The 26,681-nt window shown below is 37.2% G+C and overlaps 1 protein-coding gene across 1 annotated transcript; it reads left to right on the forward strand.

Moving 5' to 3' along the window:
• Positions 1–6,635: 6,635 nt before the first annotated feature.
• LOC144222972 (olfactory receptor 5J3-like) lies at positions 6,636–7,605 on the forward strand. Its single transcript, XM_077753678.1, has one exon. The coding sequence runs from the start codon at positions 6,643–6,645 to the stop codon at positions 7,603–7,605; it is 963 nt and encodes a 320-aa protein (XP_077609804.1). The 5' UTR covers positions 6,636–6,642.
• Positions 7,606–26,681: the final 19,076 nt, after the last annotated feature.

The following is a 26,681-nucleotide window of genomic DNA, read 5'->3' on the forward strand; positions in this document are numbered from 1 at the left end:
TTGTACTCTCTTAAAAATAAATTTAAAAAAGTTAAAATATCCATTCTGTCATTCTGCCTTTTTATTAGAATCTTTAGTCCATTTCTATTTTCTGGTATTACTAATATGATTGAATTCCAAGTCTAATATTTTACTATTTTTTTCCATTTGTCCCTTCTGACCCTTTGTGCCTTCTTTTGGATTGAGTTTATATTTTCATTTTATCTCATTTCATCTCCTCTGTCAGTTTTTGGAAATTATTTGTATTATTTTTAGTGCTTACTGTATGTATTTTATTATAGATTGTTTACTTAATACAGTCTATTTTGAATTAATACTTCATGACAATGTATAATGGAAGAACACTACAAAATATTTTACCACTTTTTCACCCATCCTTTGTGTTGGTATTGTTATATATTTCATTTCTACTTATGTTACAAGCTCTCCAATGCATGCTATTTTTTTCTCTAAATCATTAAGAGTCTTTTTAAATTATTTTTATTTTTAATGGTATTTATTTTTGAGACACACACACACACACACAGAGGCAGAGCTTGAGCGGGGGATGGCAGTGAGAGAGGGAGACAGAATCTGAAGTGGGCTACAGGCTCTGAGCTGTCAGCACAAAGCCCAAGGTGGGACTCAAACTCACAGACCACAAGATCATGACCTGAGCTGGTCAGACACTTAACCGACTGAGCCATCCAGGTGTCCCTTTAGATTATTTTTATTTTAATTTTATTTTTAAATATTTTTATTTATTCCTAGGAGAGAGAGAGAGAGAGAGAGAGAGAGAGAGAGAGAGAGAGAGAGAGAGAGAGAGAGAGACAGCGTGAGCAGGGGAGAGTCAGAGAGAGAGGGATATACAGACTCTGAAATAGGCTCCAGACTCCGAGCTGGCAGTCAGCACAGAGCCTGACGCGGGGCTCAAACCCATGAACCGCGAGATCATGACCTAAGCGAAAGTCGGACGCTTAACCGGCTAAGCCACCCAGGCGCCCCCTTTTAGATTATTTTTAAACTGTTATATTTGCCCACTTATATTTTTGGTTTGAGTAAATATTTTTATTATTCTATTTCAGACATTAGCTTTTTTATTTCAATTCTTATTTTAGACATGAAAATATTAAGAAAAGAGAATAAGTAACTTACCCGAAGTCTCATGCTTAAAGAATTACAGAGATGAGTTTTGACCTAAAGAAATCTAACTCTAGAGCCCACAACTTAACCAGTGTAGTAGGCTATCTGTCATTAATGAATGCTTTTGAAATAAGCTTCAGGGCTCTAGTTTGCAAAAGTGTTTTCTAGAGCCTTGAGTGGTGCCCTAGAAATCTGTCTGCATAATCATATTACAAAAAATTTTGCTAAAATATAATATTTTCACATTAAAAAAAAAAAGAAAGCCCCCAGGGGTGCCTGGGTGGCTGTCTGTGGAGCATTCAGCTCTTGATTTTGGCTCAGGACATGATCTCACAGTTTGTGGGTTCGAGCCCTGAATCTGTTCTGACAGCACACAGCCTGCTTAGTATTCTTTCTCTCCTTTCTGTCTGCCCCTCTCCCATTCACTCACTCTCTCTCTCTCTCCCTCTCAAAATAAATAAACATTTTAAATAAATAAATAATAAATAAATAGATAAATAGATAGAAAAATAAATAAAGAAATAAAAGAAATAAAAAAAGAAAGAAAGAAAGCCTCCAAAATGGTATGTTTTAGGACTTGGCAAATCTGGATCTTCTTCCTGAAGCCATGTGAAATAATCTGAACTTAAATTGATAGAGAATGTAGGCCAATGAAGAATTTTAAGATAGAGAGGAGCTAGATATATTTTAGGGCTCAGAGAGGTCACTGCTTTCAAAAAGATAGCATCCAAGGGTATGATTTTCAGTTTAATGTGGATTGAACAGGATTGTAGGGAGGCTGCCCGTCAAGTTACAGAGCAAGATTGCTGATTGAATAATTTGATAAATCCTTCTGCCCTTTCAATAGTTTGGAAAGACAAATTTGGGGACACATTTAAAAGCCAATCAAGTCATATATATCAGTTCGGTTCTAATAGGCTAGCTTTTGCTGTAACTGATAACATATGAAAGAACTAAAAATAAGCTAGGTTTTATCTTTATTTTTGTTACTAATGAGGATTATTTATTATATAGAAAGCCAATATAGGGTAAGATGTTAAAATCCCCAATGTGTAGGTGCACCTGGGTGGCTCAGTCAGTTAAGCGTCCGACTTGGCTCAGGTCATGATCTCACTGCTTGTGAGTTCGAACCCCATGTCAAGCTCTCTGCTGACAACTGACAGCTCACAGCTAACAGCTCAGAGCCTAGAACCTGCTTCAGATTCTCTCTGTCTCTCTGCTCCTCTGCCACTGAGCATATGCTCTCTCTCTCTCTCTCAAATATAAATAAACATTAAAAAATAAAATTCCCAATGTGTAAAGTTTTTTACTCTAAAGATTATAAAGTAGATCAATAGGCATGATGGGTTGATATTCACAGGTGAAGACAGAGATATATGGAAGAATGATTAAGTATAATTAGGCAAAATGGACAAGAATTAGACTAGAATTTCACTCAGAAAATATGAATTCCACAACCACCTAAAAATATAGATTTATTTATTCATTCAGCAAATATTTATTGAGCACAAGCTGTATGCCAGGTTCTCTGTCTTAGGTATTAGGGGTAGAGAATGACCAAAACTGAACCTCTGTCTCACAGAGCTTATACTACAACCAGAAGGAAATAGATCAATAATTTCATGCCAAGTGTAGCATTAGTGCCACAAGGAGAAGTAAAGCAGGATAAGGGGGTGAAAAGCAATGGGACTGTTATTTTAAATAGAATAGTCTGAGAAAGTATCCCTGCCGAGGTAACAGTTCAAGAAAAACCTCAATGAAAATAGGAAATGGGACATGCAGCTTCCTGGGGGGAAAGTGTGTCTGGCAGAGGAAGTAGCCAGGAGAAGCCCTTGAGATGGGAAGGTGTTTGCTGAGGTGAGAAACAGAGAGCAGCCCTGTGTAGCTCCAGCTAAGTGAGCAAAAGGGAGGAACTGTGTGAAAGTAATGTCAGAAAGGCAGTCAGAGGTCAGATCCCATATGCTTTATGATCTTTAGATTTCATTCTAAGTGAGATGGAAAAGCTTTGGAGTGTTTTGAGTTTATGAATGGCATAATTTAGCTCATGTTGTAAAAACACACTCTAGCTGTCACTGCGTGGAGACAGATTAACTGGGAATGGGGATGGGAACAAAGTGGGAGTCTGCTGCTGTGGCTGAGGCAAGAGAAAATGGTAGCTTGGACGGGGTTATCAGTAGCGACTGCAGTGAAAAGTGATTGTATTTGTAAAATTTGGAAGGCAGAGTCAAAGAAAATATTTTATCTTGAAATTTTTTTGGTATGTATTAAAAATAATATCGGTGATGACTACAGTTGATTGAATCCCTATTACATACAAGGCACATTAGTTATATTATCTCATACTACTTTTTCCAAAAACACTATTAACATGAGAACACAGTCAGCAAACTGGGAAACCGAGGGGTCAGCTGATTTAGCCACCATCTACATCTGGTAAAAAGAAGTAGAATTTGAATCCACATCTATCTGGCTCAAGATAGCTCACCTCCAAGAATGAAAAAGGCACAGAAATCATAGTTCAATGGCTGTGAACCTATCAGAATGGATACTTAACAGAAAGCTAGTAATTGTACCAGTTATTTTTTTCAGGAAGCATGCAATGTTTGAGGATTAATCTTGGCTTAATAAAGTTTACTTCAGTAAGGTAATAAGATACCTTTAATAAAGTAAAATACCGAAGTATATATGATTACCTAAACATGTTCACATCTTTTAAGCCCTGAAAAGATGATAATCCAACTGACTAAAAATCAGTATATTTAAAAACACAGGGGCTTAAAAATTTACTCTGAAGAGTAATCCAATATACTCACATATTTTTTTAATGGGAAAGTCCAGTCCAGTATTTATAATAGTAAAGATATGGAAGTCTCTGAATGTTTAGTCAAAAGAGAGATATTAAATTTATTTTGTTTGATGAAATACAATGCGTACCTGGGAAATTTGACTCTCAATATTTTTTACTATTTTTAAGATTGTGGGAAAATACACACAATATTCATCATTTTAACCATTTGGAAGTGTACAATTCAGTGAGACTAAATATATTCATAGTGTGTTTATTGCCATCACTTCTATCTATACCCCAAACTTTTTCATTGTCTTCAGCATAAACTCTGAACTCTTTAAACAATAACTCCTCCCCGCTCCCCCAATTCTACCCTCCTTTCAGGAGCCTCTGGTAATCTTTACCTTCTGTATCTATGAATTTGCCTGTTCTAGGCACATGATGAACGTGAAATCATATAATATTTGTCCTGTGTCTGGCTTAGCATAATATTAGCATAGTGTTTTCAGGATCCATTCATGTTTTAGCTTATATCAAGATTTTGTTTCTTTTTATCACTGAATAATAGACCATTGTACACATATGCTACATTTTTGTTTATCCTGTCATTGGTTGATGGGCACTTAGGTTGTTTTTGGCTATGGTGAATAATGATGCTATGAACACTGGTATACAAATATCTGTTCAAGTCCCTGCTTTCAATTCTTTTAGATATATATACTGAGGAGTAGAATTGTTGAGTCATATGGTAATTCTATGTTTAACTTTTTTGAGGAATGGGCAAACTATTTCCCACAGTAGATGCACCATTTTACATTCCCATCAGCAATGCACAAGGGTTCCAATTTCTTCATACCCTCACTAACATATGTTATTTTCCATTTTCTTCATTATAGCCATCCTGATAGGTGACCTCATGCTTTTGATTTGCATTTCCCTAAAACTAACAATATGAAACATTTTTTTCATGTTCTTATTGGTCATTTGTATTTTGTCTTTGGAGAAATGTCTATTCAAGTCCTTTGCTCATTTTTGAATTGAGTTCTTCTTTTGATTATGGCTAGATTATAGGAGTTCTTTATATATTTTTGATGTTAGTCCTTATCAGGTATATGATTTGCAAATATTTTATTTTAGAGGTTGTCTTTTTTACTTCCTTGTTAGTGTACTTTGATGACACTTTCTTGATTTGATGAAGTACACTTTATGTATTTTTTTGTTATTGCCTATACTTTTGGTGTCATATCCATAAGACAGTCACCAAATCCAATGGCATAAGGATTTTCCCCAAATTTTCTCCTAAAGATTTTATAGTTTTAGCTCTTAAGTTTAGATCTTTGATCCATTTTGAGTTAATTTTGTGCACTTCATTCTTTTGCATGTGGATATCCAGCTTTCTGGAGTTATTTTCCTCATTGAATGGTCTTGACACCTTTGTTGAAAATTATTAACTATATATGTGAGAATTTCTTTCTGGCCTCTCCATTCCATTTCATTGGTTTATATATCTGCCCATGTGCCAGTACCATACTGTTTCAATTACTGTGGCATTGTAATAAGTTTTGAAGTGGGGAAGTGTGAGTCCTCCAACTTTATTATTCTTTTTCAAAATTGTTTTGGTTTTTCAGGGCCCCTTTCAATAAATATGAATTTGAAAATTGATTTTTTCTTTTTTGTGAGAAAATGATATAAATTTTGATGGAGACTGCACTGAACCTGTACATTACTTTGGGTAGTATCAACATCTTAACAATGTTAAGTCTTTTTATCCATGAACATAGGTACCTTTTCACTTAGACATACCTTCTTTAATTTCTTTTAGCAATGTTTCATAGTTTTCAGTGTACAGGCCTTTCACTTCCTCAGTAAGATTTATTGTAAGCACTTGATTCTTTTAGATATTATTGTAAGTGGAATTGGTTTAACTTCCTTTTTGGATTATTCATTGTTAGTACATAGAAACATAACGTGTGTGTGTGTGTGTGTGTGTGTGTGTGTGTGAGTGAGTGACTTTACTGAATTTGTTTATGAGCTATAATAATGTTCTTGTGAACTCTGATATTTTCTATATATAGGATCCTGTCATCTGTGAATGTTTACTTCTTCCTTTCTAATTTAGGAAATTTTGCTCCTAAAATTTTATTTTAATTCCAGTATAATTAACATACAGTATTTTCATAGTTTCAAGTTGTATAGATTCAACATTTCCATACATCATCCAGTGCTCATCACAACAAGTGCTCCTAATATTTTAAAGCTATAAATAGAGGTCAAGATTTACATAACTGCAAAAAAAAAAACAAAACAAAACCAACCCACTACATTTGTGAACACTGAAACGTAGCACTGGCTCTGATTCCGCAGGTAATTAAATTCTTGTTTGTATCTTTCTACATTAAAAACATTTTTTGCAGTAAAACTATTTGTTAGAAAAAAAATGAAAGATATCACTAAGACAACGAGAAACGAGGTCACACTAATTCAGAGGTTAGTGGTTCTTTGTTGGGTTTAACCAAGTCTACATTTATTGTCATCTACTACTAGTCATGCAAATTCATGGGAGGTCCCTGGGCCTGAGACAGCTGGATTTGTGGAATGAAAAGTTGTGATCTTTCTGAGGACACTCCTGCACATCTCCCTCCACAGTTCAGATCGTCCTATATCCCACATCATTTGACATGGCTATGTAAGTTTATAGATCCATTTGGGGGTGACTTCTGTGCATTTTCATTATGGCTTCTTTTTTTTCTCATTGTTTTGTAGCTATGACACCACTTGAAATGAACAATCAGACAGATGTCACTGAATTCATCTTCTTGGGATTTTCCAACCACCCCAAACTACAGGGCTTGTTCTTCCTGCTTTTCTTGCTCATTTACCTGACAACACTCCTGGGGAACATGCTCATAATAACAGCCACTAGAATCAGTCCTGCTCTCCACACTCCAATGTATTATTTCCTCAGTAACCTGAGTTTCTTGGACATCTGCTATACATCCACCACCATCCCGGTCATGCTGGTGAACTTCTTCCGGGAGAAGAAGACCATCTCGTATGAGGGCTGCCTTTCCCAGATTTTTTTCCTTGTGATATGTGCTGGCACTGAGGGTGTCTTATTGGCCACCATGGCTTATGATCGCTATGTAGCCATTTGCCACCCTCTTCAATATCCAGTCCTCATGCATGTGAAGGTCTGTGTTTTCTTGGTGACTGGGTCCTGGCTGTGTGGGCTGGTGAATTCTGTGACACACACGATGCTGGCAGCCACACTCACTCTCTGTGGGCCCAACCAAATCAGCCACTTTCTCTGTGACATTCCTCTGCTCCTGAAGCTCTCCTGTTCAGACACCTCTCTCAATGAGTCTGTGCTCCATGTGGCCAGTGCCACCATTGGCCTGAGCCCCTGCCTGTTCACTGGGGTGTCCTACATCCTCATCATCTCTTCCATTCTTAGGATTCCCTCTGCTCAAGGCAGGAGCAAGGCCTTCTCTACCTGTGCATCCCACCTCACTGTGGTGGTGGTCTTCTTTGGAACAGCCAACTTCAACTATGACAGACCCAACATAGGCTACAACCTGGACATGGATATCCTGGTCTCTGTGCTCTTCTGTGTCATCACCCCCATGTTGAACCCCATCATATACAGTCTGAGAAACAAGGAGGTCAAGGGTGCTCTGAGGAAGCTAGCTAGGTAATGTGGGTTCTCAAATGAGATCAGCAATTAGATCAAGTTTTCATTTTGGAAAAGTTTTTACACAATAAACACATGAACCTTCTAATTGTAATGATAATGGTGCTCTCTTTCTATATATGATCTTCTGATAATTATAATGCCCCATTCCACCAGGACAAACAGCTATACCTGTGCCAAGCATTTCACACACTGTGATCTTAAATGTCCTGTGTTCTCTAATCCACTGATATCTGAGAACATTTTCATAATCCATCACACACACACACACATACACACACACGCACCCCAGTGCCCACATATTTTAAAAAACCTCCCCATATTCTCCCAATTTAGCAGGAGTGGACAACTAGCACTAGACAACCACTAATCTGCTTTCTGTATCTATGGGCATCCATATTCTGGATGTTTCATATAAATAAAATCATAAAATATATATATGCCTTGTGTGTCTGGTTTCTTTCACTTGGGATGTTTCCAAGGTTCATCCATATTGTAGGATGTATTGGTAATTCATTCTTTCTTCTTGCTAAATGATTTCCATTTTATAGATAAGCCACATTTTACTTATCCAGTTATTATTTGATAGACATTTTGGTGGTTCCCACTTTTTGGCTGTTATGAATAATGCTGTTGTGAACATATATTTTTATTTATATAGAGTTAATATCTAAGAGTGTAATTGTGGCTCATATGGTAACTCTATGTTTACCATTTTGAAGAACTGTCAAGTTGTTTTCAAATAGTGGCACCATTTTACATTACAGTGTATAAGGATTCCAATTTCTCTACCTCCACACCAACATGTTATTATATGTTCTTTGTGGTATACCCATCCTAGTATGTGTGAAGTACTATATCAGTTTGATTTTGGTTTGTGTGTCCTTGATGGCCAATGATTCTAGGGTCTTTAATAAGCATCACTTCTGTATTTCTCCTTCACATATGGACAAACTCATGTCACTAAGGGAGTGTTTGAGCTTTAGACACTTAACTCTTGACACCGTCTAATGTTTTTATCCTAATTTTGGTGAAGTAAAATACTACAAAAATTTCAAACTTACAGCCTTCTTCCCAACTGTGACCTACAGAGCTGTTTGATGTCTGTGCCATTTTCTCCTTTAAAACTCCATACCAATAATGTCATTGTCAGGTCATGAGCAATGGCAGGGCCAGAAATCTGGGGACATGAAGGTATAAGGATGTTGGTGGGGGAAGAAGGAAGCACCATGTCCAGGAGAGCAGCTCTAACTAGGAGAGGTTTAGTGCCAATAGAGTGAGTTTTTAGTACTACACCCCTAATACACATCCACTGGCATAACATACACTATCATGGAGTCCAGGTCTGAGGGGAAAATTCCTCATGCTTCATAGAATGCAGCCAAATCCAACACCCACACTTACCTCTCTTCTTCCTGATGATAATGAGAAGAAGCCAATCTCATAGGCTTCTGCCACCCCCAACTTCTTAATAGAAGAAATCTACTACTGAACTTTACTCATAAATGTCCCTAAAGAGAAAGGAAGCTGAAGTCCTCATTGCATGCTGGGAAAAGATGATTGCCATGACTTTAATGAATCCAAGAGAGAATTAATTGTTCATCATTTCTGTGCCTTCTATTCATCCTGTTGCCCTTGAGTTGTGTTTGCACTCTGAGGAATCCCAGAACAGCTGCTTAGAGATTACATGAGTATTCCCAAAAGATTGGTCCACAGGCATTTATAAAGGTCCATTCTAGAAAAATGAATTCATTAAGAGATCAAAGAATTTTTGACTCTTGCATTAGGCAATGAGTATGCTCAAGGCATCTCCTGGAACGTCATGTTCTCCTCATAAGGCGTGGCGGTCGACAGTCTGTTCTACCAAAGAGTATCCTCTCCATTCCAGGAACTAAAGTAGAGAGAAGCAAGCCCTGCTAACAAAGCCAGAAATCCAAGACTTTCTGTGAGAGTCAGTGGTAAGTGGTTTACTTACCATCACAAATGAGAAAAGCTGTGTCCCACGTCAAGATGTATTTACCTATTAAGAGCATATTATAAAATATTCTGTATATTTTCATTATCATGTTGAAGGCATTTATGTAATGACATTTTTAATATTTTTCCATATGTATGTCAGTTTCTACCACAGTACTTATATGAAGAACCAGAGTAGAATTACTTTAGCAATTATCTACTCCAAAACCTGAGGGGGTGCCTGAATTCCTTAATGAAATAAGATGATTGAAAATTTAGTTTATAATAAATGATATAGAATGCAATGTGTTAGTACTCTATTTTTGACAAACAGGACATACAGGAATAATTTTCAGGGAGAAAGGATGGAGCCATTTTTTAGATGATGCATTATAATGTGATAATAGGCACACACAAAATATTTACTTAAATTAATATAATTAAATTTGCATAACACTTCTATTTGGAAACATATTTATTCACTAGCTGGACATTCCAATCATCATGTTGCAACTAATGGATGTTTGGGAGGTTGTAATGAAAGCAATTTATTAACTGTAATAGAGCCCTGAAGTTTGTGAATGATTTCCCTCCCCCATAGTCCCTGTGTTAGAAATCTCTTAGATTCAGGGTTATTTCTAAATAATTTCATTCTCACTCATTTGCCTTTGAGAAGATTTATTGCCTGGGGAAGGAAGAAGCAGAATTGTTGTTGTCTGCTTGGAAACAGCCAACCCCACCAATAGGTCTCCATTGGAACCACTGCTCTTACAGGAAGAGGATGTTAAGATCAGCACAGGCCAAGAGGCCATGCTGCCATATTTGTGTCCCCACAGGCTGCTATTTTTCTCAGGGCAGGAAATGTTTGAACCAAAACCGCTGGACAGAAATGTCCTCCCAAGTTCAGCTGAAATGTCCCTTCTCAATTTCTTCTTTCTCTGTAGACCTGACTCAAGTGATGGATTTTGTATTTTTCCTTCTCTACAGACTTTAGTCTGGGTTGTTGATGAGCAGAATTTACACCTCAAGGATTGGTTCCTTGTTCATCTTTAGTAGGCAGAGATATCAGCTGCCTTTGGGAGTATCAGGCTTCATGATGGCAGGGTCAAGGACCTGATGTGCCTGTCATGGAGAGGACATTGGTGGAAGCCAACCCCCTTCTGTTCTGGCAAGCACATTCATAAAAAGAAACTCAAATTTTAACAATGGCTTTATATTGTCCATGGGATGGTCCAGGGGAAGGGTGTGCTTTCCTGTGAGACTCCTATAGAGCCACCCTCTTCTCAAATCTAAGACTAAAGACACTGGTTAAGAAATGCTGATCTAGGGGCGCATGGGTGGCTCAGTCGGTTAAGCATCAGACATCAGCTCAGGTCATGATCTCATGGTTCGTGGGTTTGAGCCCGCGTCGGGCTCTGTGCTGACAGCTTGCTCAGAGACTGAAGCCTGTTTCAGATTCTGTATCTCTCTCTCTCTTTGACCCTCCCCTGTTCATGCTGTCTCTCTTTCTCTCTCAGAAATAAATAAAACATAAAAAATTAAAAAAAAAAGAGAGATACTGATCTATATCACGTTTGAGGAAGAACTGATGCTGAGAAACCCTAGCCTGATGAACGCCACATACTCTTATTCTGGGACCACCCATGGGGAGGGACATTGGTGGAACAGTCAATAATTCTACTCTATCAGCAGAATTCCGAGAAATTGGTCTGATTGATGTTAACATTAACTTTTGTGGGGTTTTTGGGTTTTTTTCTTTAATGCTGATTTGGCTGAATTCTTAGGAAATTCAAAAGATACAGATATTTTCCCCTAGTTAGTATTCTCTCTCACTCCATGGAACATTCTCTGCAGGATAGTGAGTTGAAAAGATTATGGCCTTCAGAGTCAGATAGACCTGGGTTAAACTCCAGTGTTACGTAAGTAGCTGTGCAACCGTATCAGTTTCCCCACCTGCAAATCTTAATAAATACTTTCTATATTGGATTGTCATGAACATGTGTACAAATGCCCACGTACATCCTGGTACATCATAAGTACCCATAAACAGAAGCTACTATTATATTGGGGGCTGTTGATTGTTTGATAAGCTTCTATTTGGCCACCATGTATGCAATTTAACAAAAGACTGGAAGGACACACACCAAACTGTTAACAGTGGTGCTGAGCACAGCGTTATATGAAGGTGAAGATATTTTATTTACTTTTTATGTACTTTTAACTTATGTGAAATTTTTTAGAGAACATGCACTACTTTTGAAATAAAAAATCCCATGTATTTTGTATATATAATGACAGTACTCTGTACATTTCTTTGCAATTTCTTACACATCTATAATTGTTTCAAAATAAAAATTTTGAAACCTTTAAATAAGATAAAATAAAATACGGAAATATATAGTGTATATCTATATCCATATCTATATCTATCATCTATTTCTCTCTCTCTCTCTATCTTTCTATCTATCTAACTCTATCTATCTATCTATCTATCTATCTATCTATCTATCTATAACACAATATTGGAGCCAAGGAAGCTTTCAGTCATTTGAAATGTCTACCATCTTAGAAGGTGCCCATAAATGGTAGAAAGGGATGTCGTTAGAGTGGATTAATATTAAGCAGTACATTGATATATTGGGTCTGATGCAACTACATGAAATATGAAATTTCCATTGTTTTACTCATGCCATATTTTCAGATGCATAAATGACACTGGTAGGAACAATAAAACCTCAGGGCTGAAAGGAACGTTAGAAACAACTTGAATGGTCCTCACTTAAGACCTGAATCAATCCTCTTCATAGGAGATACACAATGTGGACTTCACTTGAGCATCTCCAGTGATGAAATCCCATTACCTTCTATATTATAAAATGCTTGGGTTCCTCGGTTAAACAGGGTTGTGAGTTCAAGGTCGGGCTCTGTGACTACTTAAAAGAAAATGCTTGTTTACGTAGTTTAAGTTGTTTGTGAAACAACAAGTTGAAAGGTTAAGAAATAAAGAAAGAATACATGTAAGTCCTTGATATTTATATTTACATATCTCAACTAAGAAGAAAGGTGAGGAAATTTCAGTTCAGTATGCCAAGTGGATTACCAAGGAATGCTTGGAATGAATCGAGTAAGCAGAGTCCTGAGCAGGTGCCTGGATCATACATTAGTGTGGGAAGGCAGGCTATTCAGTGGTCACAACTGAGACTTTGGAATAACGTTTTGAAACCTCAGTTTTCTCATCTGCAAAACAGAGTTAATAATAGTATTTGTACTTTAAAGTTGCTTTGAGAATTCATGGGGGCAATCTACACAGAGTGCCTGGCACTTAGCATGGGCTCGGCAAGCATTAAGAGGCACGGTAATGGAATTTATAATATGTACAAAAGGATAGAAGAACACAGTACCCCACTTTGAAGTGCCATTGCCAGGCTAATTACAAATTTGGCAGGAAGGTTTCCAAAACTGAACTGGTGACAACAGGTTCACCTTCATCATCATCATAGGCCATTTGAGATGGGAGGGGTCTCACAGGTGAACTAATCTGGATCTTTGCTATGGAAATACAACACAAAACTCTAAATCATAATCTAATAGAAACAAGTCTGTAGGCTTGCTCTTCCTGTTTTTATTTTTATTTTTTTTATTTATTTTTTTTTATTTCTAGGAGAGAGAGAGAGACAGCGTGAGCAGGGGAGGGTCAGAGAGAGAGGGAATCACAGACTCCGAAACAGGCTCCAGGCTCTGAGCTGGCAGTCAGCACAGAGCCCGACGCGGGGCTCGAACCCACGAACAGCGAGATCATGACCCAAGCGAAAGTCGGACGCTTAACCGACTAAGCCACCCAGGCGCCCCTTGCTCTTCCTGTTTTTAAAAGGATGTGTGATCTGGGACACATGGGAGAGGGACAAAACTTGGGTAGTTCAGGAGAAAAGAAGCAATGCTGGGCATCTAACTTCCATGTGTTTGCTTCTCTGCATTCTCTACCTCAAATGCCCATCCCTTTAGGGTCCATGGCAATGCCACGCCCTTAGATTTTGTTCCTTTGAAATTTAGACTTTATTTGAGCACCAATTTTATACTTTGAGCATATAAACTCAATAAATGGGATAGTTTTTTTTTATTATTAATGATATATAGTTGCCAGAGAATTGTTTTTAGCTTTTTAAGTTTTAATTTTAATTACAGTTAGTTAGTTAATATAGTGTACTATTAGTTTCAGTCTTTAAAGAAACTTTTTGTTATCTCTACTCCCATAGACATTGTTTATGGCCCTTCTTCATTTATCAAACATTTATTGAGGGCACACTGTATGCCAGGTCCCAGCCTAGTTTCCAGCACAGAACTGAAAAGTCTGGACCATGACCTCAGGGGGCTAATATTCGAAATGTAACAAGTGTCCTATTCCTACACCTGTTCAAGGACAGGTCGTGTGTGTGACCAAAGAAAAGTTTTTTTTTTTTAAATAACCATTTAAAAAGTAAACAAAATGTTACAAAGTTTTCTGCCTTATACTACAATTTATCTTCCCATTAGATTGTAAGTTTGAGGAGGGCAAGAACCTTATTCCCTTTGGATTTCTGCATAATACCTAGCCTTGGGCTACGTTAGACGTTAAGGAGGAACTAAACTGATTTGAATTGACAATTACCCACTACCAAGATAAGACTGTTGGAAAATACTGAAAGGAAATGAGAATTTCACAGCTTGAAAAATGTTATAGCCAGAGAGCTCTTGCATGCCAAAAAAGATAGGAACTTGTCTCCCCTTTCCCCTTTACAATAGGAGAAGCGAAAGTGAGGTATGAAAGGCTGAAAGAAATGTTAATACTGGAATGAATTTTTGAGACAAGATGTAAACATTTTCTTGGTAAATTTAAGGAAGGACTTTAAACCTATGAATTAGGGGCTGGGCAGCTCTGATTGTTAGGTAGCAATAGCCTGGAAAGACTCTTGGCACTAAAGCATGGTGCCTCAACCAGGGACTTGGGCTTCACCCAGGGGTGTGTTGAAAATGAAGGTGATTTACATGCACATTAAAGTTGGAGAAGCCGTGTCCTATACAGTGACCTCTGATTATTTCATCTGTTCCCAGGCACCCATATTACAGAGACTTGTACAGTAGGAATCTGGACCAGATGAAAAAAGCTCATATATTCCACAGCAATGAAATAACTTTGCCACAAGCATGTGAAATCATTTGGATTTTTTTTTTTTTAGATAAAGCTTCCCATGTGCTGATACTGTGTGTGTGTGTGTGTGTGTGTGTGTGTGTGTGTTTTAAGTAGATCAGAAATTTACATGAACATTAGACTTAAAATTTTTCATCATTGCTTTGTGTTATTGAAATAAAATATGAATAGATGTTTCCTTTACGTGCTGTAAGGGTTTTCACAATCACACTAGTTACTCTGATTTAATTTTTCCCCATTTTGTTTCCTTTGAAGAAATAAATTCCTTAAGGTTAGTCAATAAAACATTTCATTTATTGCCAAGGCAAAAAACAAAATTTCCTCTTTTAAGAACTCTAGGCTTATTTTCCACCATTTATATTTAGATTTTTAGAAGTATGTTTAACTTCAGTACCAACTTTCTATTGAAATTTAAATACTTTAGGTTCCTCAAGGACCTGAGATTTGGAATTTGTAATGAAAATTGGGCTTCCTATTAATCATGTGCCTTGAATTACTAGAATAAAAAATAAGAATGAATATACTTTGAAGACTATAAAGCACTTTACAAATATAAGATATCATTATCAGGTAACAAAGTATTTTAAATAACAATTATGATTTAAAAATAGCAATTATGATTATATGAATTAAACTTTCTGTGCCTCAGTTTCTTGATCTACAAAATGGGCGTAATAAGTGGTCTTAGTGGTTGTTGCGAGAACCAAATGAGTTAATACATATAAGAAACTTAGATGTTATTCATGTAAGAGGATAGCACATAATGGGTATTTAATAAGTAATAAGATTATTATCTAATGTGTGTCTGTACTCATTACTCAGTTTGGAAAATCCTGGTTCAAGTATGTAAAAATGTTGCATCTTTTCAAAGGCACTTTTCAAAGTTTTGTTTCTTTTTTTAAAGTTTTATTTATTTTTGAGAGAGACAGAATATGAGGGGGAGAGGGGAAGAGAGAGAGAGAGGGAGACACAGAATTCAAAGCAGGCTCCAGGCTCTGAGCTGTCAGCACAGAGCCCGATGCAGGAGCTAGAACCCATGGTCTGTGAGATCATCACCTGAGCCGAAGCTGGACGCTCACTGACTGAGCCACCCATTCACCCCAGTTTCATTTTTTGAATCCATTTGGATGGATTATACCAAATTTAATCTTTAAAAACCCCATCTTTTAAAAACAACATTAAGCAAGATTTTTTTACGTTTATTTACTTATTTTGAGAGAGAGAGAGAGGCGGGGGGGGGGGGGGAGAGAGAGAGCGAGAGCACCAAGCAGGCTCCACACTGTCAGTGTAAAGCCAGAAGGGTGGCAGGCGGGGGCTTTAAGTCACAAACTGTGAGATCATTGACCTGAGCCAAAACCAAGAGTCAGATGCTTAACTGACTGAGTCATCCAGGAGCCCCAGGCAAGAATTTTTGTAAAGCCAGACATTTTTGTTTACAGAAGCAGGGTAAGAAAACATACTCTTAAATGATTTTTCCTATGAAATCTATCCCACGTGCTTGTGGAGAATGAGGTCATTATTAAACAGCCAAGGATTTGAGATTGAAGTTCATATGTAACTCTTCATATGTATGTAGATTCTGTGGTATCAAAGTGTAGTGTGTAAATGGTGCTTATTAACGATGGATTTTGATGATGATAATAATATTGATGATGGTGATAATGGTTATAATTCAACATAGTTGTTTTATGAGCACATCAGAGAGAGAGAGAGAGAAAAGAATGGATTGGACACTACTTCATACCCTACCCCATTCCCCTGGCCTGCAAGAAATTAGTCTAGTAAGTCAGAACAAAGGAAATGTCTTACTGTGGTTCTGTTTGCACTGTGTATATATAGTGTATGCCACAATGTTCCTTGGGGACTGGCTTCAAGTGATTAGAAGTCACGTTTCAAGGCCTTTATAAAAAAGCATCATATATAACTTTAGAAGCCATATTATTTAAAATCCCTGCACATTGAAAATTCAGTTTTACAATTTGTATTTCCACATCATACATCAGTTTCTTAGAGAAAACCCTTGTGAAAACATCTTCATGAGGAATTTTATCTTTCTATAAATAGATCTAGACATCAATTTTTTATGCATCAACACTTATCTTTTTACTTTCCAAGATTTAAAATTTTTTAAAAATGTTTATTTATTTTTGAGAGTCCGAGACATAGCACAAGCAAGGGAGGGGTAGAGACAGTGGGAGACAGAATCTGAAGCAGGCTCCAGGCTCTAAACTGTCAGCACAGAGCCCGACATGGGGTTCGAACCCACAAACCATGAGATCATGACTGGAGTCAAAGTCAGAGACTTAACTGACTGAGCTACCCAGGCACCCCTCCAAGTTTTTATTTAAATTCTAGTTTGTTAATATACAGTGTGATATTAGTTATAGATGTAGAATTTAGGTAATTCAACCCTTACACACAACACCCAGTGTTCATCACAAGTGCCTTTCTTAATAGCCATCATCACTTATTTAACCCATTCTCCCACCCACCTCCCCTCCTGTAACCACTGTTTGTTCTCTGTAGTTAAGAGCCTGTTTCTTGGTTTTCCCCTCCCCCCATGTCTGTTTTATTTCTTAAATTTCACATGTGAGTGAAATCATATGGTATTTGTCTTTCTCTGACTGACTTATTTCACTTAGCGTAATATACTCTAGCTCCGTCCATGTTGCTGCAAATGGCAAGTTTTCATTCTTTTTGATGGCTGAGTAATATTCCATTATATATACTATTTCTCTATATAATATTCTATCATATATACATATATATATAGTGTCCAGTCCATGTATATAGTACCTTTTCTTTATCCATTCATCAGTTGATGGACATTTGGGCTCTTTCTATAACTTGGCTATTGTTGATAATGTTGCTATGTGTATCCCTTTGAATCAGTATTTTTGTCTCCTTTGGGTAAATGCCTAGTAGTGCAATTGCTGAATCATCCTGGTAATGTATTGCATTTTTAACTTTTTGAGGAACCTCCATACTGTTCTCCAGAGTGGCCGCACCAGTTTGCATCCCCACCAACAGTGTAAGAGGGTTCCCTTTTCTCTGCATCCTCACCAATATTTGTTGTTTCCTGTGTTTAACCATTCCTACTGGTATGAAGTGACATATCTCATTTTAGTTTTGATTTGTGTTTCTCTGACGATGAATGATGTTGAGCATCTTTTCATGTAGACACTAATCTTTTAAAAAGATTGTCATATCTACCTTTGTTATATCAGGAGTTCAAAAATATACATGTCATTGATTTTTTTTGAAAAAGGTTATTTGTTTGTTTATTTACTCACTTATTTATTTATTTATAGAGAACCTGCATGAGTGAGTGTGAGTGGGGGAGGGACGGGAGGGAGGGAGAGAGGGGGAGAGAGAAAGAGAGAGAGAGAGAGAGAGAGAGAGAGAGAATACCAAGCAAGCTCCACACTGTCAGCACAAGCAAGCTCCACACTGTCAGCACAGAGCCAGACAAGGAGCTCTATCTCACAAACTGTGAGATCATGACCTGAGCCGAAATCAAGAGCTGGATGCTTAACAGAATTAGCCACCCAGACGCCCCATGACATTGATTTTTTAATGATTTCAAGTTCATCTATGTAGTTGATAGTAAAAACAGACAACAGAATACACACAATAACATAATAAGAACTTTCTAAGGGTACTCATAGATTCCCAACTCAATTCCAATATTGAACTTCTGTAAATCATTGCTAATAAAACTTAGGGAGAAACAATGCCTACAACCAACCTAGTCAGAGTGGTGAGAATTTTGTACTCTTTCCTGGATATTTGATAATCTTCCACATTTCTTGTAAATATCAAGCATCATAAGAATCCTGCTTTACCCTTCTTTCCTCAGTCTTTACCTTTCTTTTCCATCATACATACATGGTTGATTTCATGTATGTCCATCGCTTTAACAGCCATCAAGGCAATGATTCCCAAACCCATATCTGCAGTTTTATCCTGTTTAGTGGGGACAAATCCTTTTTCAACTGTCTGTTGGGCATTTCTACATGGGTATCCCACAGGTACCTGACCTTCAAGATTACTCAAATCTAGTCCACCATTTCCCTTCTCCATACCTGTTACACCATTTACTCCCCTATTTTATTTAATAATCCTTTCCTGCCCAAACGGATTCAGTGTCCCAACCATCCATAAACCTTAAAGTGCTTCAAACATGGCTCCTTTCTATGAACTGTTGTTTCAGTCACTTTCTCTAAGCTCTAAAATTCTGTATCTTTACCATGTGTTACACATTGTAACCTATTAATATGTAATAATAAGTAACAACATGTTACTTTGCTCTGGTTTTAGTTCTCAGACTACATTCCTGGACTAAACAAAATTGTTTTAATCTAAGGCACATGGCCTCTTAGGGACCCTGGGGATGAATTTCACAATTTTCAATTGCATGAAGATTCTGTGCATGTGTATATTTGCATTTTCTGGATCTACAGATTTTTATCAGTTTTTCAAAGTTGATGCTTCTCTAAATTCCAGGCTATACCTTCCAGATGCCCCTTGCTTCCAGTTTGTCCTAACCTTGAAAGTGGTTTGTGGGACATTATTGATACTCTACCATCATTCCTGCCCATCCTCACAGAAAAGCCTGGCTTCCAGCCAGACGTCTGAGCCTCTGCTGGTCCATAGCAGGAGGGAGGATATTTTCTGAGGCCGCTGTTGAAGGTTAACTCAATTATTTTTGTACCCAAGGACACTGACCAGTGAGACAGCCTAGACTGTGCCCCAATGGCAACTGGTGCCCTGCCACTTCCTCTGGAGTAGCTAATGAGGTTGTGCTTGAAGTAAAACTCAACCAAGCTACACAGCTCCTGGCTGGCTCAGTCAGTAGAGCATGTGATTCTTGATCTTGGGGTTGTGAGTTGGGGCCCACATTGGGGGTAGAGTTTACTTTAGAAAAATCACCAGGCAATGTAGAATTAATCTGTTAGAACTTGGCAGCACCCAGCTAGGTTTACCCCCCTCCACTCCTTGCAACATGGCAGGAATTACTAGAGATAGGACATACAGCCATATGTGAGAGGGCTTCTAGCAGAATGCAGAATCCAACAGCTTTCCTGGTAGCAGGGCAGCTCCTGAGGTTCACTCCTTTCCCAGAGATCTTTGGGTCCATTCTTCTGTACCCACTAGAACAACCCAAATACTCTGAGCTTATTTTCCTTTTGCTGGGAAGACCAAATGCTTGAGATTTCTGCCGGCTGTGTTGCCCGGGATACCAACCTCCTATCCCATTATCCATGGGGCAGTGACCTCAGACATGATTCCCTCCCCCATTAAATATGTGTGTGTGCATGCACCAATTGCATTCGTTCCTCCAAAGGAAACATTGCAAAGAAAGTGACTTGATATGATTTGCAAAAGGTGATATGTACCGAACTCTTACTGTGGTAGAGAAGGGGAGAGATGCAGGGGTGCCTGAGTGGCTGTTGGTTGGGCATCCAACTCTTGATTTTGGGTCAGGTCCTGATCTCATGGTTTGAGCCTGCATCAAGCTCTTCATTGTCAGAGGGTAGAGCCTGCTTGGAATTCTCTCTCCTGTCTCTCTCTCCATCCCTGGCTCCTGTGCTCACCTGCTCTCTGTCTCAAAATAAATAAATAAAACATTAAAAAAGAAAAAGAAGCAGAGAGTTGCAAAAATGGGGAAAAACACTTAAGTCTTAGTGACTTAATATTTAGGTCTGGTTCTGAACAATCCTGAGATGAAACTTTTACTAAAAAGTGCCTCCTGCTTTTATCTCTTTCATTTTATTTTTACTTTTTAAAAAATATTTATTTATTGAGAGAGAGAAAGAGAGAGAGAGAGAGAGAGAGAATCCCAAGCAGGCTTTGTGTTGGCAGCATGAAGCTCAATCCTACCAACCACAAGATCATGACCTGAGCTGAAATCAAGAGTTGGATGCTGAACTAACTGAGCCACCCAGGTGTCCCTTTTTCATTTCATTTCATTATTTTTTTAAAAACATTTTTATTTATTTCAGAGAGAGAGAGAGAGAGAGAGCGTGAGCAGGAGAGGGTCAGAGAGAGAGGGAGACACAGAATCTGAAACAGGCTCCAGGCTCCGAGCTAGCTGTCAGCACAGAGCCCGATGCGGGGCCCAATCTCACAAACCGTGAGATCATGACCTGAGCTGAAGTCGGACGCTTAACCGACTGAGCCACCCACGTGCCCCTCATTTTATTTTAAAAATTGAATTATAATTCACATATAGGAGAATGCACAAATCTTAAGTTTACAGGTTGATCAATTTTTACATGTATATAACATATATATCAACTATTAAATCAATTATATAGGACATTTCCATTGGTCCCAGAAAATCCTTTCATGCTTCATTCCAGATAATAACACTCTCAACCCACAGAAGTAACTATTATTCTCATTTGATTACCGTAGATTGGTTTTTCCTATTTTTGAACTTCATTTAAAGAAAAAAAAATAATATGTACTTTTTTTGTGTCTGGCTTCTTTCATTCAACAAAATGTTTTTTAGATTCATCAATGTTATGATTTGTATGTTTTTTTAGATAACTGTGTAGCACTGCACTGTATGATAAACCACAATTTTTTATCAATTTTCCTACTGATAGGCATACTGTTTGCTTGAGCTATTCTGAAAAAAATCTTTTTTGAACCTCCTCCTACAAGTCTTTTTGTGAACTATACATCCATTTTCTTGAGACTCTGCCTAAGAGTAGAGTTATTGGGTCACAGAGAAACCACATGCTTAACTTTATTAAAAACTGCCAAATAGTTTTAAAAAGTGGTTATGTAGACTTTGAATTTCAGCTTAGAGACTTAATGAGCTGGAAAGCATGTTGCTCTCATCATTATGCCAACAACAAAAAGCAGGAAAAAATGCAAATTAATTACTTTTCTTGAACCCATCAGGGAATTGAGGTTGCAAAGCAAACAACTGAAACAAAACTGGAGAGAGAAGCGACCGCAAGAACCCATGATATTTTTAACCAAGGCAGAAACCACTAAATACCTCGTAAACTGATAAGAAGACTCAGTTAAAACTATTTTAACAAATTGTTAGAGACTAAGCATAGGCTAGCATAAGAAGTCCCCAAGGGGCATAGACATAAGGCTTGCACTCTTTTGCTTTTTCTCCATGAACTCAACCAGATGCTCACAGGTAAGCATTCTTTTTTTTTTTTTAATGTTTTATTTATTTTTGAGAGAGAGAGACAGGGTGCGACCAGGGCAGGGCAGAAAGAGACACACACAGAATCCAAAGCAGGCTCCAGGCTCTGAGCTGTCATCACAGAGCCGGATGTGGGGCTTGAACCCACGAACTGTGAGATCATGACCTGAGCCAAAGTCGGATGCCCAACCAACTGAGCCACCCAGGCGCCCCAGGGAAGCATTCTTAGAAAGCTTCCCTAATGATGCTGTTTGAGGCCAAGCTGGGGTGGAGGGCAAATAATGGGGAAAAGGAGTAGAAGCAACTGTCAAAACTCCTCCAAGATCAATTTCTTGGATTTTTGCTATGGAAGAAAAGCTGCAATCTGCAAGGACAAGAGCTATAAAAATTGTCACCTAAGGGTATTGTGGAATCCCATTACGCCTCAGGAAGAGAACAAGGCAAAAAAAAAGTTCTACTCCTTGGGGTTGAGGACAGGGATATATGCTAGGTCCAGCTGTACAGCTGGAGGAGGGGCAGGATCACTTGTGAAGGCCATGCTTCCAAGACCCAGGATCACAGTATCTAAGATTAAGGGTTAACCAGAGCATCAGAGAATACATTTTCCTTGTCCCCCACCAGCCCACTAACAAGTATCGAGTAAAAATAACAGAGGAATACAGCTAGGAGATCTTGAAGAAACAGATTATCTCTAGAGAGCAGGGAAAATGGAAAACAGAAAGCTAAAAGGAAGCAGAAATGTAAGCGCATTTCACTAGTCCACAACCCTAAACACAAAATATCAGAGTAATCTGAAGCATGTATTCACTGAGGGTGACCATAGGAAAAATGGACCGAAACTCAGTCCAGCTGCTTATTAGATTAATCCTCACACTAAGGATTTAGTATAAAGAAAGACACATTTGTCTCCAAACAAATAAATTTATACTTCAGTATTTACTATCCAATCCATGTCCAGCTTTCAACAAAAAGTTATAAAAGTTATAATGTATACAAAAAGATAAGGAAAAATACACTCCGAAGAGACAATATAAACATCAGAACCAAATGCAGATTTGAGACAGATATTAAGACTATCAAACAAGGAATTTAAAAATAAAAATGATCAATAGGTTAGACATTTTAATGGAAAAAGTAAACAATAGGGGCACCTGGGTAACTCAGTTAGTTAAGCACCTGACTCTTGATTTCAGCTCAGGTCATGATCTCAGCTTATAAGATTGAGCCATGTGTCAGGCTCCATGCTGACAGCAAAGAGCCTGCTTGGGATTCTCTCTCCCTCTTTCTCTGCCCCTCCTCTGTTCTCTCTCTTCTTTAAATTTCTTTTTTTTTTTAATTTTTAATTTATTTTGACATAGAAAAAGAGCTAGGGAGGGGCAGAGAGAGAGGGAGACACAGAATCTGAAGCAGGCTCCTGGCTCTGAGCTGTCAGCACAGAGCCCAACGTGGGGCTTGAACTCATGAACTGTGAAATCATGACCTGAGATAAGTCAGACAGTTAACCGACTGAGTCACCCAGGCGCCCCCACCCTGTTCTCTTGCACACGTTCTCTCTCAAAATAAACAAACCTTTAAAAAAGTAAACAATATACAAGACCAGACAGTTGATTTCAGCAAAATGATGGAAACTGTAAGAAAAGATCAAATAGAAATGTGAGAAATAAAGAACACTATAATAAAGATGAAAAATGCCTTTAGCAATTTCATCAGTAGACTTGACATAGCTGAAGAAAGAATTCATGAACTTGAAGATAGGTCAATAGAAATTACCTAAATCAAAAAACAAGNACATACAGATTATTAGAATCCTAGAAGGAAGAGACAGAATAAATAGAGAATATATATATATTTAAAGAGATAACAGCTGATAATTTTCCAAAACTTATGATAGATTGAGAAGTTCAGAGAATGGTAAGAATGATTAATATAAATAAATAAATAAATGAATAAATAAATAAATAAAAATTAAAAATCCTACAAAACCCTAGGCATATTATATTCAAACTGCCATAAAGACAAAAAACAAAAAAGATTTTGAAGGCAGCTAGAAGGGAAAGACCCAACTTACAGAGGCTCATGAACAAGAATTACAGCAGACTTCTCATCAGAAAGTATGCAAGCAAGAAGACAATAGTGTGGCATTTTTAAAGTCCTTTTAAAAATTCTGTCAGCTGAAAAGATATCCTTTAAATACTAAAAGAAATAAACAGGGGCGCCTGGGTGGCTTAGTCGGTTAAGCGTCCGACTTTCGTTTAGGTCATGATCTCGCGGTTCGTGGGTTCGAGCCCCGCGTCGGGCTCTGTGCTGACTGTCAGCTCAGAGCCTGGAGCCTGTTTCAGAGTCTGTGACTCCCTCTCTCTCTGACCCTCCCCTGCTCACGCGCTCTCTCTCTCTCTCCTAGAAATAAATAAAACATTAAAAAATTAAAAAAAAAAAAGAAATAAACATATTGTTTAGACAAGCAAAAACTGAAGAGGTGCTTTGCCAGTAGACATATTCTAATAGAAATGTTAATGAAAGCACTTTAGAGAAAGGATTATGATACAGGTCAGAAACCTGGATCCTCAATGATAAGTGTTAGAAATGCATTAAATGAAGGTAAATGTATTGGGTTGAATCTTATCTCTCCAAAGTTCATGTCTACTGAGAACCTCAGAATGTGACCTTATTGGAAATAGAGTCTTTGGATATGTAATTATTTAAATCAACATAAGGTAATACTAGATTAGGTGGACCCTAAATCCCAAGACTGGTGTCCTTACAAGAAAAGGAAAGGACACAGAGATACACACAGGGAAGAAGGCCATGTGGTGAGAGGCAAAGCTACAAGCCAAGGAACACCAAGGATTTCCTGGAGACACCAGAAACTATGAAAGGGCAAAAAAGAATTCTCTGTTAGAGCCTTCAGAGGGAGCTAACACCTTGATTTCAGAACTCTAAGCCCCAGAACTGTGAGTGAATATTTTTGTTTGTTTCAAATCACCAAGTTTGTAGTAATTTGTTATGACAGCCATAGAAAACTAAGAGAGTGAAATAAAATTCACTTTTATTTTTAATTTTCAAAATAGGCAGTTTAAACCAAAAACTGCAACAATGCCGTGCATGTTCATAGCATATATAAAAGTAAAATATGTAAAAAGGAAGCAAGGGAGAAATTGGAAATACAAGGTCTTAAGACTACATTGAAGTAGTATATTATATGAAGGTAGACTCATATTATTTACAATGTATTTTGTAATTCTTAGAGCAACACCAGAACATTTTACTAAAAGGTAAAACAATAAATAAATTAAGAGGATAAAAAAAGAGAAACTTCCAAATACATTTTATAAGACCAGTATTACCCTGATAATTGATAACAAAACTAGACAAAGACATTAGAAGAAAACTCTAGATCAAAAAAAAGATAGAAAAAAAGAGAAAACTATAAACCAATATCATCCCTAATTAATATTGATGCAAAAATCCTCAACAAAATACTAACAAATTGAATCTAGCAATATGTATATATAAAGGATAATACATCAAAATCAATGGAGGTTGATTCCAGGAAGGCAAGGCTAGTTCAATACTCAAAAACTTAATCAATATAATTTACCATAATAACAGACTAAATAAAACACATTATAATCTTGGGGTGCCTATCAGTTAAGCATCTGACTTTTGATTTTGGCTCAGGTCATGATCTTGTGATTATGAGTCTGAGCCCCACATCAGGCAATATGCTAATGGTGCAAAGCCTGCTTGGGATTCTCTCTCTCTCTCTCTCTCTCTCCCTCTTCCCTGCTCTGTCTCAAAATAAATAAATAAATTTTAAAAATACATTATAATTTCAATAAAGAAAGAAAAATCATTTGACAAAATTCAGTTTCTATTCATGATAGAAACTGTCAGTAAAGCAGGGATACAGAGGGGGCTTTCTAACCTGATAAAGGGCACAGGATTTTTAATATCTTCTATTACTTTTTCCAAGAGCCACAAGATGAGTACTATTAATATCAGAATACAATGAGGAAACTAAGGAACTGAGATCAGCTAATTTAACTACTGTCTCCATCTAGTAAGCAACAGATGTAGGATTACAATCCACATCTATCTGTCTCAAGAGCCCACTCTTTCTACTATGATATCTCACCTCCCAGTTTGAAAAAGAAATGGAAATTGCAATTTGCAACAATGGCTTGGAGATTAGAATGGACACTTTAATAGAAAATTGGTACTTGCATTAATTATCTTTTCAGAAAATATGTAAAATTTGAGTGAGGATAAATTTTGGATTACTAAACTTTACCTTTATGAGGAAAATTATGTAGTATATGTGACTGGTTAAAATGTCTTATATCTTATAAATCCTAAAATATAAATGTTTTTAGAAAAATGAGATCAATTTATAGAAAACAAATCAATGAAATTTTATTCTGAAAGATCAAAGATGTTCACAAATATTTATGTATGAAAATTTTCATTCTAGTGTTTAAAATAGCAAAAGGAATGGTAGCAATCTAATGTTCACTGAAAAATGAGATATTAAATTATTTTGTACAGTAGGATAAAGTGCATTTGTGGGAATTTGTGCTTCCAATATTTTAAGCCTATAAATAGAGATCAAGATTCATATATAGAAAAAGAGACTAGAATGGAGTACACTAAACAGTAGCATTGGTCATGTGAATGGTTCTATTCTTTATTCTTTCTTCATTTTCTTAATTTTTCACAATTATATTACTTAAAAAAGTAAAATATTTGTTAAAAAAAAGAATTTAAT

The sequence above is a fragment of the Crocuta crocuta genome, unplaced genomic scaffold (assembly GCF_008692635.1).
Source record: "Crocuta crocuta isolate KB4526 unplaced genomic scaffold, BGI_CrCroc_1.0 scaffold620, whole genome shotgun sequence".
Taxonomy (NCBI): domain Eukaryota; kingdom Metazoa; phylum Chordata; class Mammalia; order Carnivora; family Hyaenidae; genus Crocuta; species Crocuta crocuta.

Coding starts and splice junctions, on each gene's coding strand:
- LOC144222972 (XM_077753678.1), top strand. CDS start 6,643: ATGGCTTCTTTTTTTTCTCATTGTTTTGTAGCTATGACACCACTTGAA.